This window comes from Lepidochelys kempii, chromosome 1, assembly GCF_965140265.1.
Source record: "Lepidochelys kempii isolate rLepKem1 chromosome 1, rLepKem1.hap2, whole genome shotgun sequence".
Taxonomy (NCBI): domain Eukaryota; kingdom Metazoa; phylum Chordata; order Testudines; family Cheloniidae; genus Lepidochelys; species Lepidochelys kempii.
In genome coordinates this window covers 289,380,114-289,400,920 of record NC_133256.1, presented here as the reverse complement: position 1 = coordinate 289,400,920, position 20,807 = coordinate 289,380,114, and the positions used below count along the sequence as shown (strand labels likewise).

Genomic DNA, 20,807 nt, shown 5'->3' with positions numbered 1-20,807 from the left:
ACGTTATAATCATGGGGACATTGCCAATATTGTGAACTATAAAGTGTGCAGATTATCCATAATTCTACACGATATAGAAGCAAAAAAGTCAAAGCTGCAGCACAAGCATAGAGTGCAATCTCTCCCTACTTTAGTGGGGATTTAAAAGTGAGTGTCAAAGAAATGTCTCATTACTAAGACTTATTTTTCAAGTTTTTGTACAGTGACATACTAGTTACCAAAATAAGAGCACATTTTATGACGTATTAACTTTATTGCAGTTGTTTGCTTGAAGATCTGCAAGTTTCCAATAATTCCCAATGAGTATCATTGTTAAGAAACAAGATTCCATTATAGTTCCTGATGGTTAGTATAACAGCAGTGTGTTCTGAAAAGACAACTTAATCATTCTAACCATGTTTTCAATAAATTCTGCATAAGTTATAGTCAGTGATCAGCATAATATAAAGTGCATACATTCCACTTAGTTAAGGACAAAATGTCATGGACTGAAAAATATTAATTCATACTATCAATACAGCACCATGCAAAAAAAGCTACCTGGGCCATTTTGGTGCACCACAGCTAAGTCATCCCCATGTGTACAGCCTAGAAAATTCTTTCTATATTTTTATTCAAATAAAATTTAGCTTTAGTTTTCTTTAGCTAAAAAAGCATTCACAAATATTAAAATAATGGTTCCTTTTTAAACAAACTCTGAGAATTGTGAATGAATGTACTCCTTGAAAGCTATATTTATTTTTTCCAGTCTAATGTATGGCCTTGCAATCTGTAACTCAGTATTTATTTTATCCTTTGGATCCCGGCTTTAGGCCTGCAAAAGCTTTGGAGTTCTTGAGGGAATGTGAGATTTCATTTAGAAAAGAGATGAAATGTGAGTCCCTCTCTGATTTCTTAGCCTCAAAAATAACTACAATGGTAAAATGAGGTTCAGGGCGTGTCAGAAAGTATGTGCTTTGGACTTTGTCATCATAGAAGTGAACAACCTTGTCCAAACTGTTGAGGTCAGAGGTTCTGTCAGTCATAATCATGATTACATTGGGCCAGTGCATTACAGGCCTGTCACTGGGCAGAGAGACCACAGCTGGGTATTGATCCACCCCCTTTGGGGCTTCCCTGTAAGAGTGGGGATGATGGTAGCCATGTCCCTGGAAGCTCTCTGACCCACGGTTGTCAAAGATAAGAGAAACATTAACAGCGTCATATTTCCTGATGAAGCTGGAAATTTTCCCAAAATAATCAGGGTTAGTTTTAGCAGTTAATGTTTTCATTTCGGATGCAGTTGTTTGTCGACTGAGGGCCTCATGAAAGTAAAAGCTAAACTTGGCAAGGAGAATGTTTTTGAGTTTCAGCAACCAGAGGAAAAGGTGTGGTGGTTGTACAGCCTTCTGAGACTGCCCTCCAAACAGATGTTTCTTGGTCTCCCGCTGTTTCTCAAAAATTTGTCCCCATGTCTGCAGCTTTGTGTGAGCGCTGTGCAAGTTCACTAGGGATGGGAGGAACTTCCACTCTGAGATCTGAGCCTGAGCCTTTAAAAGATGTGCAAGCACATCCACTTCCAGCTGGAAGCTGCTTTCAAGAGGACTGAGGATTGGATGGTGAAATCTAGAAAACAAAACATTTTTAAAAGTGTGATGGATGTTGCACATGACAACAAAAGTGTTATATTCACTAGTACACCAACTTGCCGGCAAAGCATCATTGAAAGTGAAAGTGTTGGCAGAAGAATTCTATGTTGATTAATTTAAAAAGCATTACTTTTAACATTGTTTTTGCATAAATATTTTAAATTAAAAATGTAGCATCTCTTCATACCTGATAAAAGAAAGAATTTGATAAGTTCCAACGCAATAAGTTCCAAAACCAATGCCACCTCCCTTTCCAATCACTAGAATACTGAACTTTTAAAAAAAAATCCTGCTAGTTATTTTAATATTACGTAACTACTGGCAGTAAGACACTTTTTGATGGTTATGGACCAGTTACCAGACATCTTTATCAAAACAACTAACACACCCAAAATTGAACGATCATTGTCCAACTAGGCTTCCTCATAATGAAATGGGAGCAGCAGGGGCTGAATAGGGAGAATTGGTAAATAAAACCGTAATTGTATCTGCTTGCCAAACCTGCTCTCAAACTTTAAATCACAACAGCTGAGGGGCAAGATCTGATGGAGATCTGGCCAACATCACACTGGAGCTGTTATCATAGCTGAATCCATCAGACACCAGAAAATTGAGGACAAGATCATCCCTTCACTTGTACAACAGAAGTTGAAGGGGGGGCAGGAGAACCACACAAAAAAACCCAGCTCTTATGTCTGAGTGCCTGTCGTAAATATAAAGGGAAGGGTAAACCCCTTTAAAATCCCTCCTGGCCAGAAGAAAAATCCTCTCACCTGTAAAGGGTTACGAAGCTAAAGATAAACTCGCTGGCACCTGACCAAAATGACCAATGAGGAGACAAGATACTTTCAAAAGCTGGGAGGAGGGAGAGAAACAAAGGGTCTGTGTCTCTGTTGGTATGCTGCTTTGCCGGGGATAGAACAAGAATGGAGTCTTAGAACTTTTAGTAAGTAATCTAGCTAGGTATGCGTTAGATTATGATTTCTTTAAATGGCTGAGAAAAGAATTGTGCTGAATAGAATGACTATTTCTGTCTGTGTGTCTTTTTTGTAACTTAAGGTTTTGCCTAGAGGGATTCTATTTGTGCTGGAAATGGCCCACCTTGATTATCATGCACATTGTAGGGAGAGTGGTCACTTTGGATAAGCTATTACCAGCAGGAGAGTGAGTTTGTGTGTGTGGTTTTTGGAGAGGGGTGAGAGAACCTGGATTTGTGCAGGAAATGACCCACCTTGATTATCATACACATTGTGAAGAGAGTGGTCACTTTGGATGGGCTATTACCAGCAGGAGAGTGAGTTTGTGGGGGCGGAGAGTGAGAAAACCTGGATTTGTGCTGGAAATGGCCCAACTTGATGATCACTTTGGATAAGTTATTACCAGCAGGACAGTGGGGTGGGAGGAGGTATTGTTTCATGGTCTCTGTGTGTATATAATGTCTTCTGCAGTTTCCACGGTATGCATCCGATGAAGTGAGCTGTAGCTCACGAAAGCTCATGCTCAAATAAATTGGTTAGTCTCTAAGGTGCCACAAGTACTCCTTTTCTGTTTTGAATCTAATTACCCTGTAAGGTACCTACCATCCTGATTTTACAGGGGGTGATTCCTTTACTCCTATTTACTTCTATTTCTATTAAAAGTCGTCTTGTAAGAAAACTGAATGCTTTTTCATTGTTCTCAGATCCAAGGGTTTGGGTCTATGGTCACCTATGCAAATTGGTGAGGATTTTTACCAAACCTTTCCCAGGAAGTGGGGGAGCAAGGGTTGGGAGGATTTGGGGGGGAAAGACGTGTCCAAACTACGTTTCCCAGTAAACCCAGTTAGAGTTTGGTGGTGGCAGTGGTTATTCCAAGGACAAAAGATAAAATTAATTTGTACCTTGGGGAAGTTTTAACCTAAGCTGGTAAAAGTAAGCTTAGGAGGTTTTCATGCAGGTCCCCACATCTGTACCCTAGAGTTCAGAGTGGGGGAGGAACCTTGACAGTGCCATTATGTGTTTTATGCACAATAGGGATCCTACCATGCAGAGCAGGCCTGGGTGAGATGGGACACAGGAAATTAGAGAATTTCTTCATCTCCCTTTTCTTAATTTAACTTGAACTTTTAATATGCCTCTTATTTAGAGGAAGCAGAGCAGCTCCACGCTCTTGCGTGTGTGACATGTACAGAAACTCAGTTTCCAGTCAAGTAACAAACATGTATGTTTGGAACTTACTTTAGCTAGAAGGGGAAACTCATGTATTATAGAATATCCCTTCAAAAACATTATAGCCATATGTGCAAAATCTGTGACTGGTCCTACAGGCACTGCAAAAGAATTCCAGCCATCACTGGATTTGCTCCTAAGCAGATATCTCCTCCAAACTGAGCACTTAAATCCTCATTTTGAATAGGTACAATGTTTACAGGCAATTGTCCTATTCAAAAGCAAATCTCAAATTACCACAGGAAGTTTCTCATCAGGAGTCTATCTATCCAAGATGGTATGCATCAGTTGTTCTGATGGAATTTTGCAGCACCATCAGTGGTCATGATGGATTGGGAGAGTCCTAAGGCAGCAAAAAGAAAAGGAGTACTTGTGGCATCTTAGAGACTAACCAATTTGAGCATAAGTTTTCGTGAGCTACAGCTCACTTCATCGGATGCATACTGTGGCTTTCCACAGTATGCATCCGATGAAGTGAGCTGTAGCTCACGAAAGCTTATGCTCAAATAAATTGGTTAGTCTCTAAGGTGCCACAAGTACTCCTTTTCTTTTTGCTAAGGTAGCGATACTAGCAGAGTACACCACTGTATCTTCACTGATACAGTAATGTGATCTTGGTTTTGAATCAAGATGGAAATTGCATATAAGATCTAATATACTGTACCATACCATATACTGTACTGTGTGTTGTGCTGTCACACAGAAATTGTTTTACTGGATCAGAGCAGTGGCCTCACTGGTGTGATATTCTCTCTCTGATGGTAGCCAGTACCAGATACTTCAGAGGAAATTGCAAGAAATCCCTAATTGGAAATTATTGAAAAAAACCACCCACATGGAAAGTTTTTTCCTAACCTCTCAAAATAAGTGGTTAGTTTATATCCTGAAGCATAAGTGTTTATATGCTTTCTAAAATAAAAAATAAATTTAGTTCTATCTAATGAAAGTGAGAGAGAACTCATTTCTCTCTCCCTGTTATAATAACTAACAAAAGGGGGACATGGGTGTGTCCCCCTTGTTTGCTCCTGTTTGATACATAAGTCTGTTTGGTTTGGGTTCTTAATTTTCTTCTGACACGATTAATTCAGAACTTGTCTATCCTGTTTTTCCTGAACAAGGTATAACATGCTGACTCCTTCAAGTAAGGGCTGAGAATGCTCCCAATTAGTTTTTATGGGCCACTAAGCAAAAACAGGACAGACAAGATGTAATATTCCTTATATTTTTAAGGGAAAAGAAATTAAAAGGTAGATTTCAGATGACCAGGCCTCATGTAAGTCATCTTAAAACAGCAAAAAAGCACATTTCCCCCCACCCCATTTTTTTGGCAGGTATCTAAGGGAAACAGGAACCAGTATAACTCATTTCTCTGGTGCATACAAACATTGACAGTGAGACAAAAACCTGAGAACGGAGTCTGACAGATTATAGAACAGTGTTAAAAGTAGCCATCAGCAGTTGGTTGTGCAGCATTAATACAACCTTTCTAGCTTTTTTTTTTTTTTTTTTGGGGGGGGGGGGGATGATGGGGGAGCAGGAAGAGAAGAGTTATTTTGAAAGAAATCTGGCAGATCACATGATGAACATTGCCCCAAAGATAAATTAGACAATTTACCCAACATTAACGCTTTATATTAACACACATTTTGGCTTTCTACTGCAACAAAGATCCAGGGTTTACTGGCTATTTCAGATGGGGGGGAGCCACAGGTCTATTAGAACAGTTCTCTGAGAAAATGAGCGTGCTGATTAATAAGAATATTCTACCATGTACACAGCATTATGTATTTATTTTCACTGATCTGCTGTCTGTTAGGACAATGTTATTTTCGATGCTGTCTATTAAGCGAATTCATTCTTCTGAAACCCTATTTCTTCTAAATAGTCCCAAAATGTGCTATACTTAAACCATCAAGCGTTTGAACACACTTATTATAGCGATACTGACCGATGAAGGGTATTCATCATTAAAAGCAGCTAAAATATTCATGTAAATGCAGTTCTGCCAAGTCTTGTGGATTAACATTATGATATGCAGCTCCCAACTCCCACTTTGCTTCATGCCTCATAGCGATATTTTCATGTCTCACTACACAGCAGGATATGTTAAATGGTTTTAATCCAAAAATACACATCAACCTCGACTAAAAGCTTGAAAGTATGCTGACTGCAGAATAAATGAACAGGTATATACCAAGAACATCTGCTTTAAGTAAGTCTCATAGCACAGAAATGTCTTGAAGCATAGCATTGCATAAAATGGACAGGATTTTTACAATATTCTAGTAGAACACTGACACTGTCCCTCAAAATAATACCTTGTACCCACATATTTATCACTGTTATATAGGTTTTACACTAAGTATGGCTTGTAAGGTATCATGAAAAGTCTGTTGAACATTACTATCCTGTTCAATTGTACGTATTACCATTGTATGTGAAGTTAGCTATATGTTAGTTATTGCAATGTGTGTGTTTGGGAGATGCCCACAAGCTAGCTTTTCTATGGCAACAAAGGAGCAACTAACACCCCCAAAACAGATTTACATCAGTACTAGCCAGCCATGTATTCATGGCCCATTAAGAAGAATCTACTCTCCCAGTGAATCCCTCCCAGAGACTCCTGAGAGAGCACAGACATGATGGGAGCTGTCTAACCCCTGTGACACAGCAACGATCTTTCCAGCACCAGGAAGAGAGTACAGTAACTCCTCACTTAAAGTCATCCTGGTTAACATTGTTTTGTTATTAGGTTGCTGATCTATTACAGAACATACTCATTTAAAGTCGCACAATGTTCCACTATAAGGTTGTTTGGCTTGCCCCATTCCACTCGCCCAGCATTCCAGATGGGGAGCAGGCAAGCCCCCGATGCTAGGATGCCAAGCAGGCAGAGAGGGACAAGCCCTTACGCCCCGACCCCGCTCCATGACAAGAGCACCGGGTGCACAGAGAAGGGCAAGCCCCGTGCCCTGACCCCGCTACGCCCCTGCATCAACCAAGCTTCACAATCATCATTTGTGCGTACAGTATTAAATTGTTTAAAATTTAAAAAACTTACACTGTATATGTATATAATGTCTTTTGTCTGGCAAAAATTCTTTCCCTGGAACCTAACCCCCCCAATTTACATTAATTCTTATAGGGAAATTGGATTCGCTTAACTTTGTTTCACTTAAAGTAGCATTTTTCAGGATCCTAACTACAATGTTAAGCAAGGAGTTACTGTTTTAAAATGAGGGGCGATGACATCACCTCTCTCCTCCCCCACCTACTCTGAAGTCAACAAGAATGTTTGGAAGACTGAACTAGGGAGACTGGTCCCAGACTGAGCAGGGAAGTCAGCCTGTGTATTAAGAACCGTGAACTGCTTACAACACCTAGATGTCACATACAAGGTAATATTTAACTTTTTGCTCTGAAACTGTGAACCCAGCCAGGAGGGATCTACTCTTGCCTAGCAAGAAGGCCTATCAAAACTAAATGGGCCATTGAGGGACATCACAATACAAAGATTTTGTTAATTGCCCCCTAGCAGCCACAAAGAGGCTATCTGCAAAAGGGCTCATCCCCTTAGCTTGAATTCTGGAAGAAGAAAATCAAAGCAGCTGATAATTTTTCATCTCTGTTTTGCTGTTTGGACTCTTACAGGGCTGGAGCTAAAAAACAGAAGGAGGAATCCTGGCTTAGCTCTAAAAGACATTCCGAGCTGACCGATAACTCTGTCACCTTTTGGAACCATAGACTAATTCATTTGTGTATATATGCTCGCCCACTTTAACCTTGTAATAACTCCCTTATTTCTTTTCTTAGTTAATAAATCCTTAAACAGTTTATCATAGAATTGGCTTCAAGCATGGTATTTGGAGTGAGATCTAAGGTACAAACTGACCTGGGGTAAGTGACTGGTCTCTTGGGAATGGAAACAATCTGAGTCTTTTCTGATCTTTGGTGTATAGCAACCAACTACCACTAAACCCAGCTTGCCTGGGTAGCAAGAGAGACTGGAATGCCCCAGGGGATTGTCTGAGACTCCATGGTAAGAATAGGAGTACTTGTGGCACCTTAGAGACTAACCAATTTATTTGAGCATAAGCTTTCGTGAGCTACAATGCATCCGATGAAGTGAGCTGTAGCTCACGAAAGCTTATGCTCAGATAAATTGGTTAGTCTCTAAGGTGCCACAAGTACTCCTTTTCTTTTTGCGAATACAGACTAACATGGCTGTTACTCTGATCCATGGTAAGAATGTTATAGTGCTTCAGGAGTTCACACTTGTTACTGGGTTGGTGAAATCTAATTGCAGAACATACAACCAGTTTGGGGTCTTTGCCCTGCTTCTTGACAGTTTGCCCGGAGGTTGGCACTCATAGTCATGAGCCACTCCAGACAGCCTGATACCTTGCTCCATTTTTTATATCCATATCCATATTTAAATTTTCCAAGTAAATAAAATGAAGGAAGGACAGAGAGGTCAGAGGAGATGATCACAGTGGTCCTATCTGGCCTTAAAAATCTACGAATCAAGTTACTAATAACGGCCCAGATTTTGAGATGCAGATGAAGAACATTCACATACTCCCAGGAAGGGGACAAGGAGAAGAGATGGCACAAAGGTGGCTTTATTACACTCCCCCTGATTCTGAGATTTCACATTGCTCTAATATATGATAGGGACTGATCAGGTGCAAACTGCTCTAGTCTACACTTGCTGGCAGTAGCCCGCAGAGACTGTTCTGGCAACTGAGGAACACCAGAGTTGAAGGAAGCCCTAGCTACATCCCCTTTTGGCATAGAAGTCACTATGCTGGCTCTATGTCACTTTTGGATTCATCTGTCATAGAGGGAGCCATCTAATCCAGAGCAGGATCTGAGCTATCATCTCTGGCAGCCATCTCAAATCTAAAGAACAGAAAGGATGAAAAAATACATTAAAAAGTTATAAGACTAGTGACAGGGACACGAAATCTATTTTAAAAAGTTTGAAGTTTCCAGGTATTACCCATAATCTCTTTGCCAATTTTGGTCATTTTACATTTCTTAGCATGTTTTGCTCTTCCACTGACTTGTGAAACAGGCTACACAAGTGCTGTCAAGCATACAGCATAAACCAAATGGAAACAGATCTTTTTCTCCCATCTTAGATAATGATTTTTGCATTAAGAGGGAAAAGTTTCTGAAACATGCAATTTTTAAAGTGCATTGTTTAAGTGCCTTTAATGTTCTAAGCTTCTAGCAGTTCCAAAGTGATTCTGCCTATGTTTCTTACACTATGTTATTAGTGTCCTTTTTACGTAACCACTTGCACTGGTAGCCAACAAGAGCCGAGTCTGCAGAAATTACTTTGAAATGGTAAATTATTAAACTGGAGTGCCTAGATTTGGAATGTTTTAAAGCAGCACTGAAAATTATGTTGATTCTTCCTAAAGCATGTGTAGGTTTAAAATCTAGTTTAGCTTCCATACATAGGAACCCCTCAAATGTATTTCTGCTGAGAATATGATTGTTAACTAAAAGAGAAAGTAAACTGAACATTTTTAGTTAGCTTTCAAAGACTGTCTACAACAGCTGACCATTTTAAAACAATTGTCATTGTTTTATTCTATATATTAAGTCATCCTCTTTTCAATTTTATCCCACAGTACATTTCAAAATCACTATTAGTGGAACGGCATCTATATTTTAGATAACTAAGAAACAGCCTCTCTTTGTATGGACCTTTGTGTCAGCTGCGATCAGGTTGGGAGCTCCTGCTATCGTTCATAAATTTGATCATCTACAGTTTGCAACTAGATGGCATACTGAAACTCCGGCACTTGCTGTCCTGTTGGTTCAATAAATCTCAAGTTGATTTACTTCAGGGTATGGTGTAAAGTCTTTCCAGAGAGGCAACAATGGTATTCATAAAGAAATATATCCTGGAGTGAGATTTTAATTTACCTGTAGATAAACTACACATTATTTTAATCTCTACATATGCTTCTGGAGACTAGGTGATGGGCACATTATCCAGTGTGAAAACAAAACTGCTCAGATGCAACTATTTGTATTTTATTTCTACACTAATTTCATGTTCATCCTCATACACTTAAGTCCACTTTGAATTTAACATAAATTTTCCACATGAAACCCTGCTGCTGCAAAACTCCCTTCTCTGCCTATAATTAACACAACTCTTCCTATTTGTCAAGTGCAGGAAATGATTGAGAAGACAATTCTGTGACCATGATAAGCTAAACTATCTTAGTATTTTCTTGCAAGAAGGGTCATGTTTTGAGTACTGGAGAAATGCTGTGTTACTCATGTCACATTTGTTTAATGCATGAACTCAGGTGGAGGACTGTGCTGCTTAACAAAAGCATAGGACAGCAAAATTATTATACCTGCTGGAGAAGACTTGCTTAGGCCTCATCCTTATTTACAGTACTGCAGAGAACATCATGACACATCTGAGTATTTAATCCTAACAAACAGGAACTCACCTTGAGCTGTATTTCTTTAGGATGGATTCCAAAATGTTTACCAGTTCCTCAGAGTTAATGAACTTTTGGGTGCTGAGGGTGAACATTTTTTCATAGAAGTCAGCAATTTCCATCCGAGCCTGAACAAAAAAACAGAGCTGTTCAGACAGGTGAGAAAGCAGCTCTTCCAAGTGAGGAGCTGTTCCTCCTAGTGCATTGCGACCTGTCGCCACCACCTTCTTCAGCTCATTGTGCAGAGATGTGTAGATGGTTCGGATGGAGTCCTTTCGGCTGAAGAATGACTGACCACCTGTTCAGATAAATACGAATGTATTACCAAAACCCAGCGATGGCAAAGATAGATAACAATACTGGAAAATGGTGAACATCCATGCTTCCTTTCAGCTAGGTGCTCCTAAATGTCTACATTAAGGCACTTCACTGCGGTATTTTTCCACTCACAGAATACCTCTCAGATAAGTACACTGGGAATAAGCATTTGCATAGGCACTACACGTAATTTTGTTCAGTGACTGGCATAATTCATGCTTGTTGCAATTCATTTTTCAACAAGGGACTGGTATAAGACTTCCCTGGTATAAGACTGGTATAAGACATCCATCTGCCTGCCTCCCTCCCACCCATCTCCAATTTTCAGGAAAGTCACAATATAAATATGTTAGGAAGGCTAGATGAGAATTTATCAGTTGTGACCTGGAAACACTCCTTCCTCTGAAGACTAGACACACGAGTCATGATGCAATTTTAATAATGTATGATACTAATAACACTAGACCTTTTAATGTGACAATGCTCTTTAAAACACGAAACATTTAAAATTTGTAAGACAGAACTTAAATGTGAACCATACAATTGTGTGTTTACCAAAGGTTTTTCAACTCCCCAAACAACCCAACTGCAAATCAAAATCCCAGAGGAAAACAATACCCACATACTTCAGAGGACTGCATGGCAGGTTATTCCATAACAAGACAAAACGCAAACAAGTACAACATCTTAAATTATTGAGAACAAGGGGAACGTGGGCTCATATTTTCTCAACAGCTACTTGACACCACTTGGGATTTAAAAGAACCAACACAGAAAAAATGTAAAGATACTTCATTAGATGCCAGGAACGGACCACATGAAGGCACCATTTCACTAGCTGTGATAAATAATCTACACTGAAGGCCACCTGTATTATTAAACATATGCATGGATCTGCTGCAGAGGTGTCATTGCTTCATAACTCCATCCTGCAACAAAGGGCAGCTACCTGCATGAATGGAGCAGAAAGAAAATGTGCTATGTAGGAATGACAGGATGCTAGGGCCCAAGAGATATCTTGGGGTGAAACAGAGCAAAAAGACTGTTGTCCTACTAAGCTGTGATTCAATCACAAGCCTCCCCTGATGTACTGTTGGATGTCATCATATGCCCACACCAACTACCTTCCCACGATATTTAACCTGTTTCGTAGTAAACTAAAATGTTTTAAAAGGGACCTGCTAAAAGAAAAAATTGCTGTGCCTGTGCTCTTTTTGCTTCTTTATGAGGTAACAAAGGGAGCCTGAAAATTTTGTTAAGCCTTTACTGTTTGATTCTTACATTATAAATTTAGGTCTTATCTACTCTTATCCATTCTATCGTGACTGGACAACTAGTGGAATTAAATGCAGAGTTGAAAGGGGAAGGGATTTTTAGTCCCTTTAGATTCCATGACTTCAGCCAGCCCCTGCTGGGAGCTGCAGGGTCCCCCACCACCCCAGGGGGACCCCTAAAGTTCAGCAGAGGGGGACCCTGGAGCTCCCAGCCCACCCGCGGCTGCCCAGGCTCCTCATTTTATCATGGATATTTTTTAGTAAACGTCATGGACAGGTCACAGGCATTGCCCGTGACCTGTCCCTGAGGTTTACGAAAAATATCCGTGACAAAATCTTAGCCTTACTAATAATCTGTATTTTGGATGCTATGCACACTCCATTATAAAAGATTCTTGTGACCCTTTCTGAAAAAAAACAAACAAACTTAATTTCATTGTTTGCAGCAGGACTGAAATTTGGCAGGCAGCAAGTCCAGAGGCTAGGGAAGCACCTTTTCATTGTCCCATGAAATTCCATTCAGGGTTAGCAGAGAGAGAAACTTTTTTAAAAAGTCATTTCCCTTCTGTTGCCAAATTCTTGCTGACTGACAGTTCAAGCAATGTACCACAGCAACAAGGTGAACATGAATGTGCTAAATCTGGGCCCAGGTTGCAATCAAGGCAGAAGTAGAGAATAGACAACTGCAGAATAAATCCTGTGAAAAATATAGTAAGTGGTTTTGTAATTAAAGCCTGTCAAAGTACAAGGGGGCCAAAATAAGGTTGCATAAGCAACCTAAACTCTTTCATTTCCTAACTTCAGAGGACTTGATTTTACAATCTAAGAAACATCCTTCCAACATAATAATGTATTACATGCAAAAAACTAAGCAGCAAAAAAGTGCAGTCTTTTTAAGAAAACAGCAACCAAAAACAAAGAAAAAAACCAGCCTTTGCCGGCTGCTTTTAAGATGCTGCATAACGTTATGAGGACAGACTCCACCACAGGTCATGTAACATTATGTATAGTGACACTGCAAACCTCTCTCTCCTCTTTCACAGGCAGGATTCCAACCATAAATCTGTAGAAAACCTTACTCACTGACTATTTGCATTATTTCCACTTACATCTGCAGCTTGCAATCATGTCAGTTCACTGAACCAGGCAAAAACACCAGAAACTCAGCAGGCTCAACACAGAAGGCAAAAGATTCAACATTCACAGAGCATTTATGCCCCCATGTTGCAGGTGAATCTACTGGGGCTAAAACAATGCCCAGGCAGAACCCCACTGTCTTCAATGGGAAAGGAGTACTTGTGGCACCTTAGAGACTAACAAATTTATTTGAGCATAAGCTTTCGTGAGCTACAGCTCACTTCATCTCTATGCAGGGGTCCACTCCTAGGGGATAGATTGCAGGATCAGCACCTTTGTTCCAATCTAATTCATTCTGGGAACAGAAGTCAGGAATTTTAAGTTCACAGAGCGCAAGCCTTAAAATGGAATTCCCTTCATTTTTCAGGCTGAAAGATACGCTAACATGTTAAGGAAAATCCATGTAACAAAGAATATATATTTTAAAAACACTGCTTCAAAGATGAGATTTTATGCTGATATTGAAACAGTTTGACTCAGGACCTCAAGTTTTCAAATACTTTGCAACTGCAAACTTGACAGAGACTTTTTCAAACACCAGAGAAACAAAATGAAAACTCTCGTCTCTGCTGGCCCCCCAAGTCCACAACAAGCCATTTGAACAAATGATACCTGATTATCCAAAGTCAATTTAGCCTGGTGTCTGATGTCAGCAGGTATGACATATTAGCCTGAGTAGTAACAAGTTATCTTGCTTACATTTGAAATTACAAACCTACGTAACCAAGTTGTGGCACAGGATATGACTGATCAGTTTCTGGACGAAAAAGAATTGTTTTTTTAAAATGCCTCTCATGCACCAACAGTGTTAAAGAGAGTGCCCATGTGCACGTTCAGCCACAAAGCCTAGAACTTTAAAATCTGTTTTATTGTAAAGCAAAATATCAGCAAGGCTAATAGAGTTATCATTATCCCGTTCTTTTTTAGAGAAACGGACCAGGCTACTTTGGTGGCTGTTGAAGATGGATATCCATCAACTTGAGTTTAAAATATTTGCAGAGCTGGTGTTATGTTTTTAAACACTCCACATTTTAGTGAAAGACGTGATAGTTGTGTGAAACCCCAAGGACTGAGCTTACGATTTTTGCACTATTTTAGAACAGCATCATACAGCACTTTCCCCTGGATACGGACAGTGGACAGAATCAGACTACTACATACATCATCACCAAACCAGAATTTGCAGCAAGTTGCACAAAGTTGTATATTTACTTCAGAACTGCAGCAGTCCATACCCATGGTTTTCATATTAAAATCTTTAACCCAATCACGTTCCTATTATCTCATTCCCCGTATCTCAAATACAGTATTTTAGGAAAAGAATTCCAAAACCAGATTGTGCCTCAAAACTACTTAGGACATTTGTAATTGCAAAAGGTTCTTTTCACATCAAATCCATCTCAGGTAATCAAAAGTTGCAGGAATCCAAGTGAAAAGCCACCACTGACAACAGCACTAATTTGCATTCTTGTCAGCAGTCTCAAGCAGAGAACTGAATGGGCATGAAATTTTAACTATCTTCTTAAGCCTAAAAGTGGTTTCCCCATCTCATGGTAGGGGCATAATAACGGCAGAGCATGGAGAAACTTTCACTGTTGTTCATGAAATATTTGTTTGTGAATAAATAAGAATGACGACTCTGGGTCCGTCAATTCTGTACTTTCTACAAGCACTAAATTCACTTTTTAAGTAACAGCTTTACAGGAGGACAGAAATTTTTCTTCCTGAAGCTTACATTCCTATTATAAGAGAGAGCGTTTAAAGTCTCTACTTAAATATAAACTGAACTGAAATGTTTCAGGTGCCCTAGAGAGTTATAGGACAGATCCTTGGCCTTCAATATGCCCTGTGTGCCACTTCTAGATGTAAAAGGGAAATCAGCTGCCTTCAACAGGCCATCTGGAATGCCCCTACATAAGAGGAAATCACAGCTGGCATTAAATCAGCATAACCAAGCAGAGGGCAGAAGGGGTTACGGCTAGAGCTTCTTATGTTCCTGCCATCCCCATCTGTGTAACAGCTTTTAGGGGGGCTGTTAGCAGCCTGTGTAAATTAAAGAGCAGCCTCGGGGCTGCTAACTTTAGCCTCTTGGGCAGGAGTAATCATTAATTTTTTGTCAAGGTCCAAATTTCTTGGTCAGGGTATAGTCAAGGTCCAGACTCCAGAGGAAGAGAAAAAATAATGATAAGTAAATAAAGATTTTGGGGTCTGTTCAAAAGCATCTGGCGGTCCAGATTTGACCCACAGTCTGCCTATTGACTACCCCTGCACTAGGACCATGAGTGCAAAGATGACATGAACCCTCTGTCCCACCCCTTTTAGGCACTGCACTGAGAAGTTTGGCCAGACCCATGGCCACAGTACCTAACTGTGGGGATTCTTACACTTTTTGCCCAGTCTCAAAAGCCATACATTGTTAAGTTGCCAGATAGTATAAGGCACAGCAGTTATTCATCAACTCACATGTTTTGCATCTACCTTCATACCATCATATACCCAAGGGTGGCCCTACAGGTGTAACAGGTACCATCTAGCACTGGTTTTTTTGTTTTGTTTTTAAATATATGTATATAAAGCAGCGGGGAGAGGGAGAAGATTAAATCAGGGGTTCTCAAACTTCATTGCACCGCGACCCCCTTCTGACAAAAATTACTACACAACCCCAATAGGGAGGACCGAAGCCTAAGCCCACACAAACCCCACTGACCTGGGCGGGGAGGCAAAGCTGAAGCCCAAAGGCTTCAGCCCCAGGTTGGGGGGGGGGCCTGTAACCTGAGTCCCAACATGCAGGGCTGAAACCCTAAGGCTTTGGCCTTGGGTGGTGGGGCACTGGCTTTAGCCCTGGCTCTGTGCCCCAGGAAGTCCAAGCCAGCCTTGGCGACCCCATTAAAATGGGGTCACAACCCTCTCTGGGATCCTGACCCTGAATTTGAGAACTGCTGGATTAGATAATCAAATATTGTGTGTATGAATATAAATGCTTGTAAACTATAACTCTGGAGGCCAAAATCCTAGTATTTGTATAGAACACACTGAATGTGGTCAGACGTAGTGCAAACTTTCCCCAGTGCACTGCTAGCATGCTCAACTCAGACATTAAGGGGCAACATCTAGCAGGTTACAGAACTGTTCAGTCTGAACAACCAGTCAATCCTTGGCCTTGCTGCTGAGACTACACAGGAGGATGTAAATCAGGGGTTCTCAAACTGGGGGTCAGGACCCCACAGGGGGTCATGAGGTTATTACATGGGGGGGGGGGTCATGAGCTATCAGCCTCCACCCCAAACCCTGCCTCCAGAATTTGTAATGGTGTTAGATACATAAAAAAGTATTTTTAATTTATCAGAGGCTTGCTATGTGAAAGGGGTCACCAGTACGAAAGTTTGAGATCCACTGATGTAAGGGATGGCTGTAATTAGGACAGTCAGCTAGAAAGCAGCCTGAGACCACCACACTCATTTCACTCAGGCTCCTGAAACGTGGGGTACCTAGATTTGAGCAGGGAAGGCGTTAGCACCCTGCAGGGCTTGTCCCCAGCAGCCCCAGGACCGCATTCCGAGGCCAGCCAGGGCTCCCAGCCCCACCTCTCTGCGAGCCGTACGCGGCGCCGGGGATGCTGCTGTCAGTGGCCACAAGCGGCAGCAGCGGACCTTTGCCTCCTCGGGCACCAGGTCCGGCGGCCGGACGTTGAAGGCCGGCCCCGGCTCCCATTCAGCAGCGGCACCGCCCCTCTGCACTGTCCCCCACCAGTACGGCTGGCCGCCCCTGGGGCCCGGTCCCCGCCCTGGGCAGGCCCCCCCCCAAAGCCCGGCCCCCAGGGGCGCTCGCTGCCAGGCGGGGCCCCCCCAAGCGGCAGGAGGCGGCCGCCAGAGCGTGGGCGCCCGGCGGCCGCCGAGGGCCGCGCGGCCCGAGCCCGGCGGGTACCTAGCTTCTGGCCCAGGAAGGTCATGCTGTGATAGGCCTTCTCGGCGGCGGCCAGGTGCGCCAGCCCGGCCAGCAGGGAGAGCCAGCTGGCTCCCGCGCTCTTGTTGGCCTCCCGCTCCTTCTCCACATTGTCCTTGGCCTTGTCGTACGAGAAGATGCCCAGGTGGGAGAAGAAGGTCTCCAGCACGGCCTGCTCCAGCGGCACCGGGGCGCCCAGCGGGATCGACTCGCCCATGCCGCGCCGCGCCGCCGGCCGCTTCCAGCTTCCCGCCGGGCACGCGACGAGCCAGGCCACCCCGCACCCGCCCCTTCGCCCGGCACGTGAGCGGGATGGGGCGGGGCGTCGCCGCGCTGACTCCGCCCCTCGTTGGGCATGTGACATGGGGGGGGAGGGGAAGTCGCGAGGGCCAAGGCGCGTGCTCCAGGAAAAGCCGGGTGACGTCGGCGGGTAGAAAGCACCTGCACTGCGGTGGGGTTTGGGCGCGGTTGTCTCGGGCGCTGAGCGTGGCGAAGGGCGGCTGGTGGGTGCCCCAGAGAGCGGGGCTGAGCTCGCGGCCCCGCGTTCTCACGGCTCCCCTGCGGCAGGGGCGGGCAGCCTGAGCCCGGTCCCGGTCCCTCGGGCTCTGCGGGGATTGCTCAGGCTCTCGCCGCCTCAGGGACCCCGGCCCCTTCCCTCTGTGCTGCCTCAGGGGTGGACAGAGCGTTTCCTCCTGGGGGAATTGTGCAGAAATTAACCACGTGTGCGCAGAATTTCCTTTCCCCCACAGGAATGGGCTGCAGTGATGGTGGCTTCTGCTAGAGGCCGCTGGACCCTGCAGAGCCCAGCTGGCAAATAGGAGGCTGGGGCGGCCCGGAAGCAGGGGAGGGAACTGGAGGGTTCCCAGCAGTTGCATTTCTCGGCACCCCCTGAAGGAAGGAGGGGGTGGCATTCAGGAAACTCCTTAAAAAGAAAAGGAGGACTTGGGGCACCTTAGAGACTAACAAGGTGTCCCAAGTCCTCCTTTTCTTTTTGCGGATACAGACTAACAGGGCTGCTACTCTGAAACCTGTCATTATGCAGGAAACTCCTTGCAAGCCCGGGACCCAGCATCAGGCTGTTTCTCCCTCTGGATTCCTGGGCTCTAGGAGGTAGAGGGTGTATGGGTGGGGGGGGGGGATTTCTGGTGCTGGGTTGGGGTGGGGAGCGGGGGGGAAGGCAGAGAAACAGGAGCTGGGCTGTCATAGGGGTTTCTTTGTCTCTCCTCCTGGGGGAAATTTTGTGTGTCTGTATTGTTACAAAAAGAAAAGGAGGACTTGTGGCACCTTAGAGACTAACCAATTTATTAGAGCATAAGCTTTCGTGAGCTACAGCTCACTTCCTCAGATGCTCTTTGTGGAAACTGCATCAGGCTTTATATATACATATATATATATGTGTGTATATATATATGTATATATAAAGCCTGCTGCAGTTTCCACGATATGCATCTGAGGAAGTGAGCTGTAGCTCACGAAAGCTTATGCTCTAATAAATTGGTTAGTCTCTAAGGTGCCACAAGTCCTCCTTTTCTTTTTGCGAATACAGACTAACACGGCTGTTACTCTGAAACCTGTATTGTTACAAATACCTTTGCTGACAGTATTTTGAAATAAATTACCAAAATAATTGAAACTGGTATGATTATATAGTGTTGTTTTGACAAATAACATTTGCAGAATTTTAAAATATTGTGCACATGATTTTTTATTTTTTGGTTTAGAATTCCCCCAGGAGGAAGCATTGCATAGAAAGGGAGCTGGGTTGTACTGGGGTGTAAGGCCGGAAGGGACCATTACATCATGTGCTCTCACTTGCTGTACCCTAGGGAGCCACTCATCTAGTTTTATGCCACAGAGTCTTTTTGGCTTGTTTGTCTGGTGGCCCGTACTAGGACAAAACCAGCAGGGTTGCCAACTTGCTGAGTGCAGAAAACCAAACACCCCTACCCTGCCCCTTCTCTGAGGCCCTGCCGGCACTTACTCCATCCCCCCTCCCTCCATCACTCGCTCTCACCCACCTTGCTCATTTTCACTGGGCTGGGGAAGGGGGTTGGGGTGTGGCAGTGGGTGAGGACTCCAGCTGGGGGTATGGGCTCTGGGATAGGGCCAGGGATGAGGGTTTGGGGTGCGGGAGGTGTCTCAGGGGTGGGGCAGGGGTGTGGGGTGTGGGGGGGTGAGGGTTCTGGCTGGGGGTATGGGCTGTGGGGCTGGGATGAGGGATTTGGGGTTCAGGAGGGGGCTCAGCTGGGGGGTGGGGCTGAGGGGTTTGGAGTGCACGAGGGGGCTCTGGGCTGGGGCAAGGGGTTGGGGTACGGAAGTGGGTAAGGGTGATCCCTGGTTCCTGTGTTATGTGAAGGGATAAATAACACTTCCTTATTCATTTTCTCCACACCATTTATGATTTTATAGACCTCTGTCATATTTCCCCATTAGTCGTCTCTCTCCCAAGCTGAACGGTCCCAGTCTTCTCATATGAAAGCAGTTCCATGTCCCCTAATAATTTTTGTTGCCCTTCTCTACCTTTTCCAATTCTAATATGTGGTTTTTTGAGATGGAGCAACCAGAACTGCATGAAGTATTCAAGGTGTGGCCAAACCAGGGATTTATACAGTGGCATTATGATATTTACTGTCTTATTATCTATTCGTTTCCTAAAGGTTCCTAACATTCTGTTAGCTTTTTTGACTGCAACTGCACATTGAGTGGATGTTTTCAGAGAACTATCCACAGTGACTTCAAGATCTCTTTCTTGAGTGGCAACATCTCACTTATATCCCATCATTTTGTATGTATAGTTGGGATTTTATTTGCCATTATGCATTACTTTGCATTTATCAACATTGAATTTCAGCTGCAATTTTCAGAGTAGCAGCCATGTTAGTCTGTATCCACAAAAAGAAAAGAGTACTTATGGCACCTTTAGAGACTAACAAATTTATTATTTATTATTTTATTATTTCATGTATAAGCTTTCTTGTTTTGTTGCCCGGTTCTCCAGTTTTGTGAGATCCCATTGTAACTGTTTGCAGTCTGCTTTGGACTTAACTATCTTGAGTAATTTTGTATCATTTGCAAACTTTGCCACCTCACTGTTTACCCATTTTCCCAGATCATTTATGAATATGTTGAACAGCACTGGTCCCAGTACAGATCTCTGGGGGAACCCTGTGTACCTCTCTCCATTCTGAAAACTTACCATTTATTTCTACCTTCTGTTTCCTGTCTTTTAACCAATGATTGATTCATGAGAGGACCTTCCTTCTTTTCCCATTACTGCTTAGTTTGCTTAAGAGTCTTTGGTGAGGGACCTTGTCAAAGGCTTTCTGAAAGTCCAAGTACATTATATCCACTGAATCACCCTTGTCCACGTTTGTTGACCTCCTCAAAGAATTCTGAAATATTGGTGATGCATGACTTTCTTTTGCAAAAGCTGTGTTGAGTCTTCCCAAACAAATCATGTTCATTTATGTGTCTGGTAATTTCTGTTCTTTACTACACTTTAAGCCAGTTTGCCTGGACTTACTGGCCTGAAATTGCCAGGATTGCCTCTTGAGCCTTTTTAAAAAATTGGTGTCACATTAGCTATCTTCAGTCATCTGGTATAGAAGCTGATTTAAATGATAGGTTATATACCACAGTTAGTAGTTCTTCAATTTCATATCTGAGGTCCTTCAGAACTCTTGGGTGAATACCATCTGGTCCTGGGAATTTATTACTGTTTAATGTATTAATTTGATCAAAACCTCCTCTAGTGACATCTTAATCTGGCAGAGTTCCTCAGATTTGTCACCTAGAAAGAAGAATGGCTCAGGTGTGGGCATCTCCTTC

General features: G+C 42.9%; 1 protein-coding gene across 1 annotated transcript; it reads right to left on the bottom strand.

The window, feature by feature from the left end:
* Nucleotides 1-229: 229 nt before the first annotated feature.
* KICS2 (KICSTOR subunit 2) lies at nt 230-17,289 on the bottom strand. The gene is made up of 3 exons (XM_073327896.1): nt 16,962-17,289; nt 10,318-10,606; nt 230-1,605 (listed from the first exon to the last, which is right to left on the bottom strand). The coding sequence occupies exons 1-3, from the start codon at nt 17,194-17,196 to the stop codon at nt 789-791; spliced, it is 1,341 nt and encodes a 446-aa protein (XP_073183997.1). The 5' UTR covers nt 17,197-17,289; the 3' UTR covers nt 230-788.
* Nucleotides 17,290-20,807: the final 3,518 nt, after the last annotated feature.

Coding starts and splice junctions, on each gene's coding strand:
- KICS2 (XM_073327896.1), bottom strand. CDS start 17,196: ATGGGCGAGTCGATCCCGCTGGGCGCCCCGGTGCCGCTGGAGCAGGCC. Junction 10,607..16,961: donor CTTCCTGGGCCAGAAGCTAG/GTACCCGCCGGG, acceptor TTATCTGAACAG/GTGGTCAGTCATTCTTCAGC. Junction 1,606..10,317: donor CTAAAGAAATACAGCTCAAG/GTGAGTTCCTGT, acceptor TTTGTTTTCTAG/ATTTCACCATCCAATCCTCA.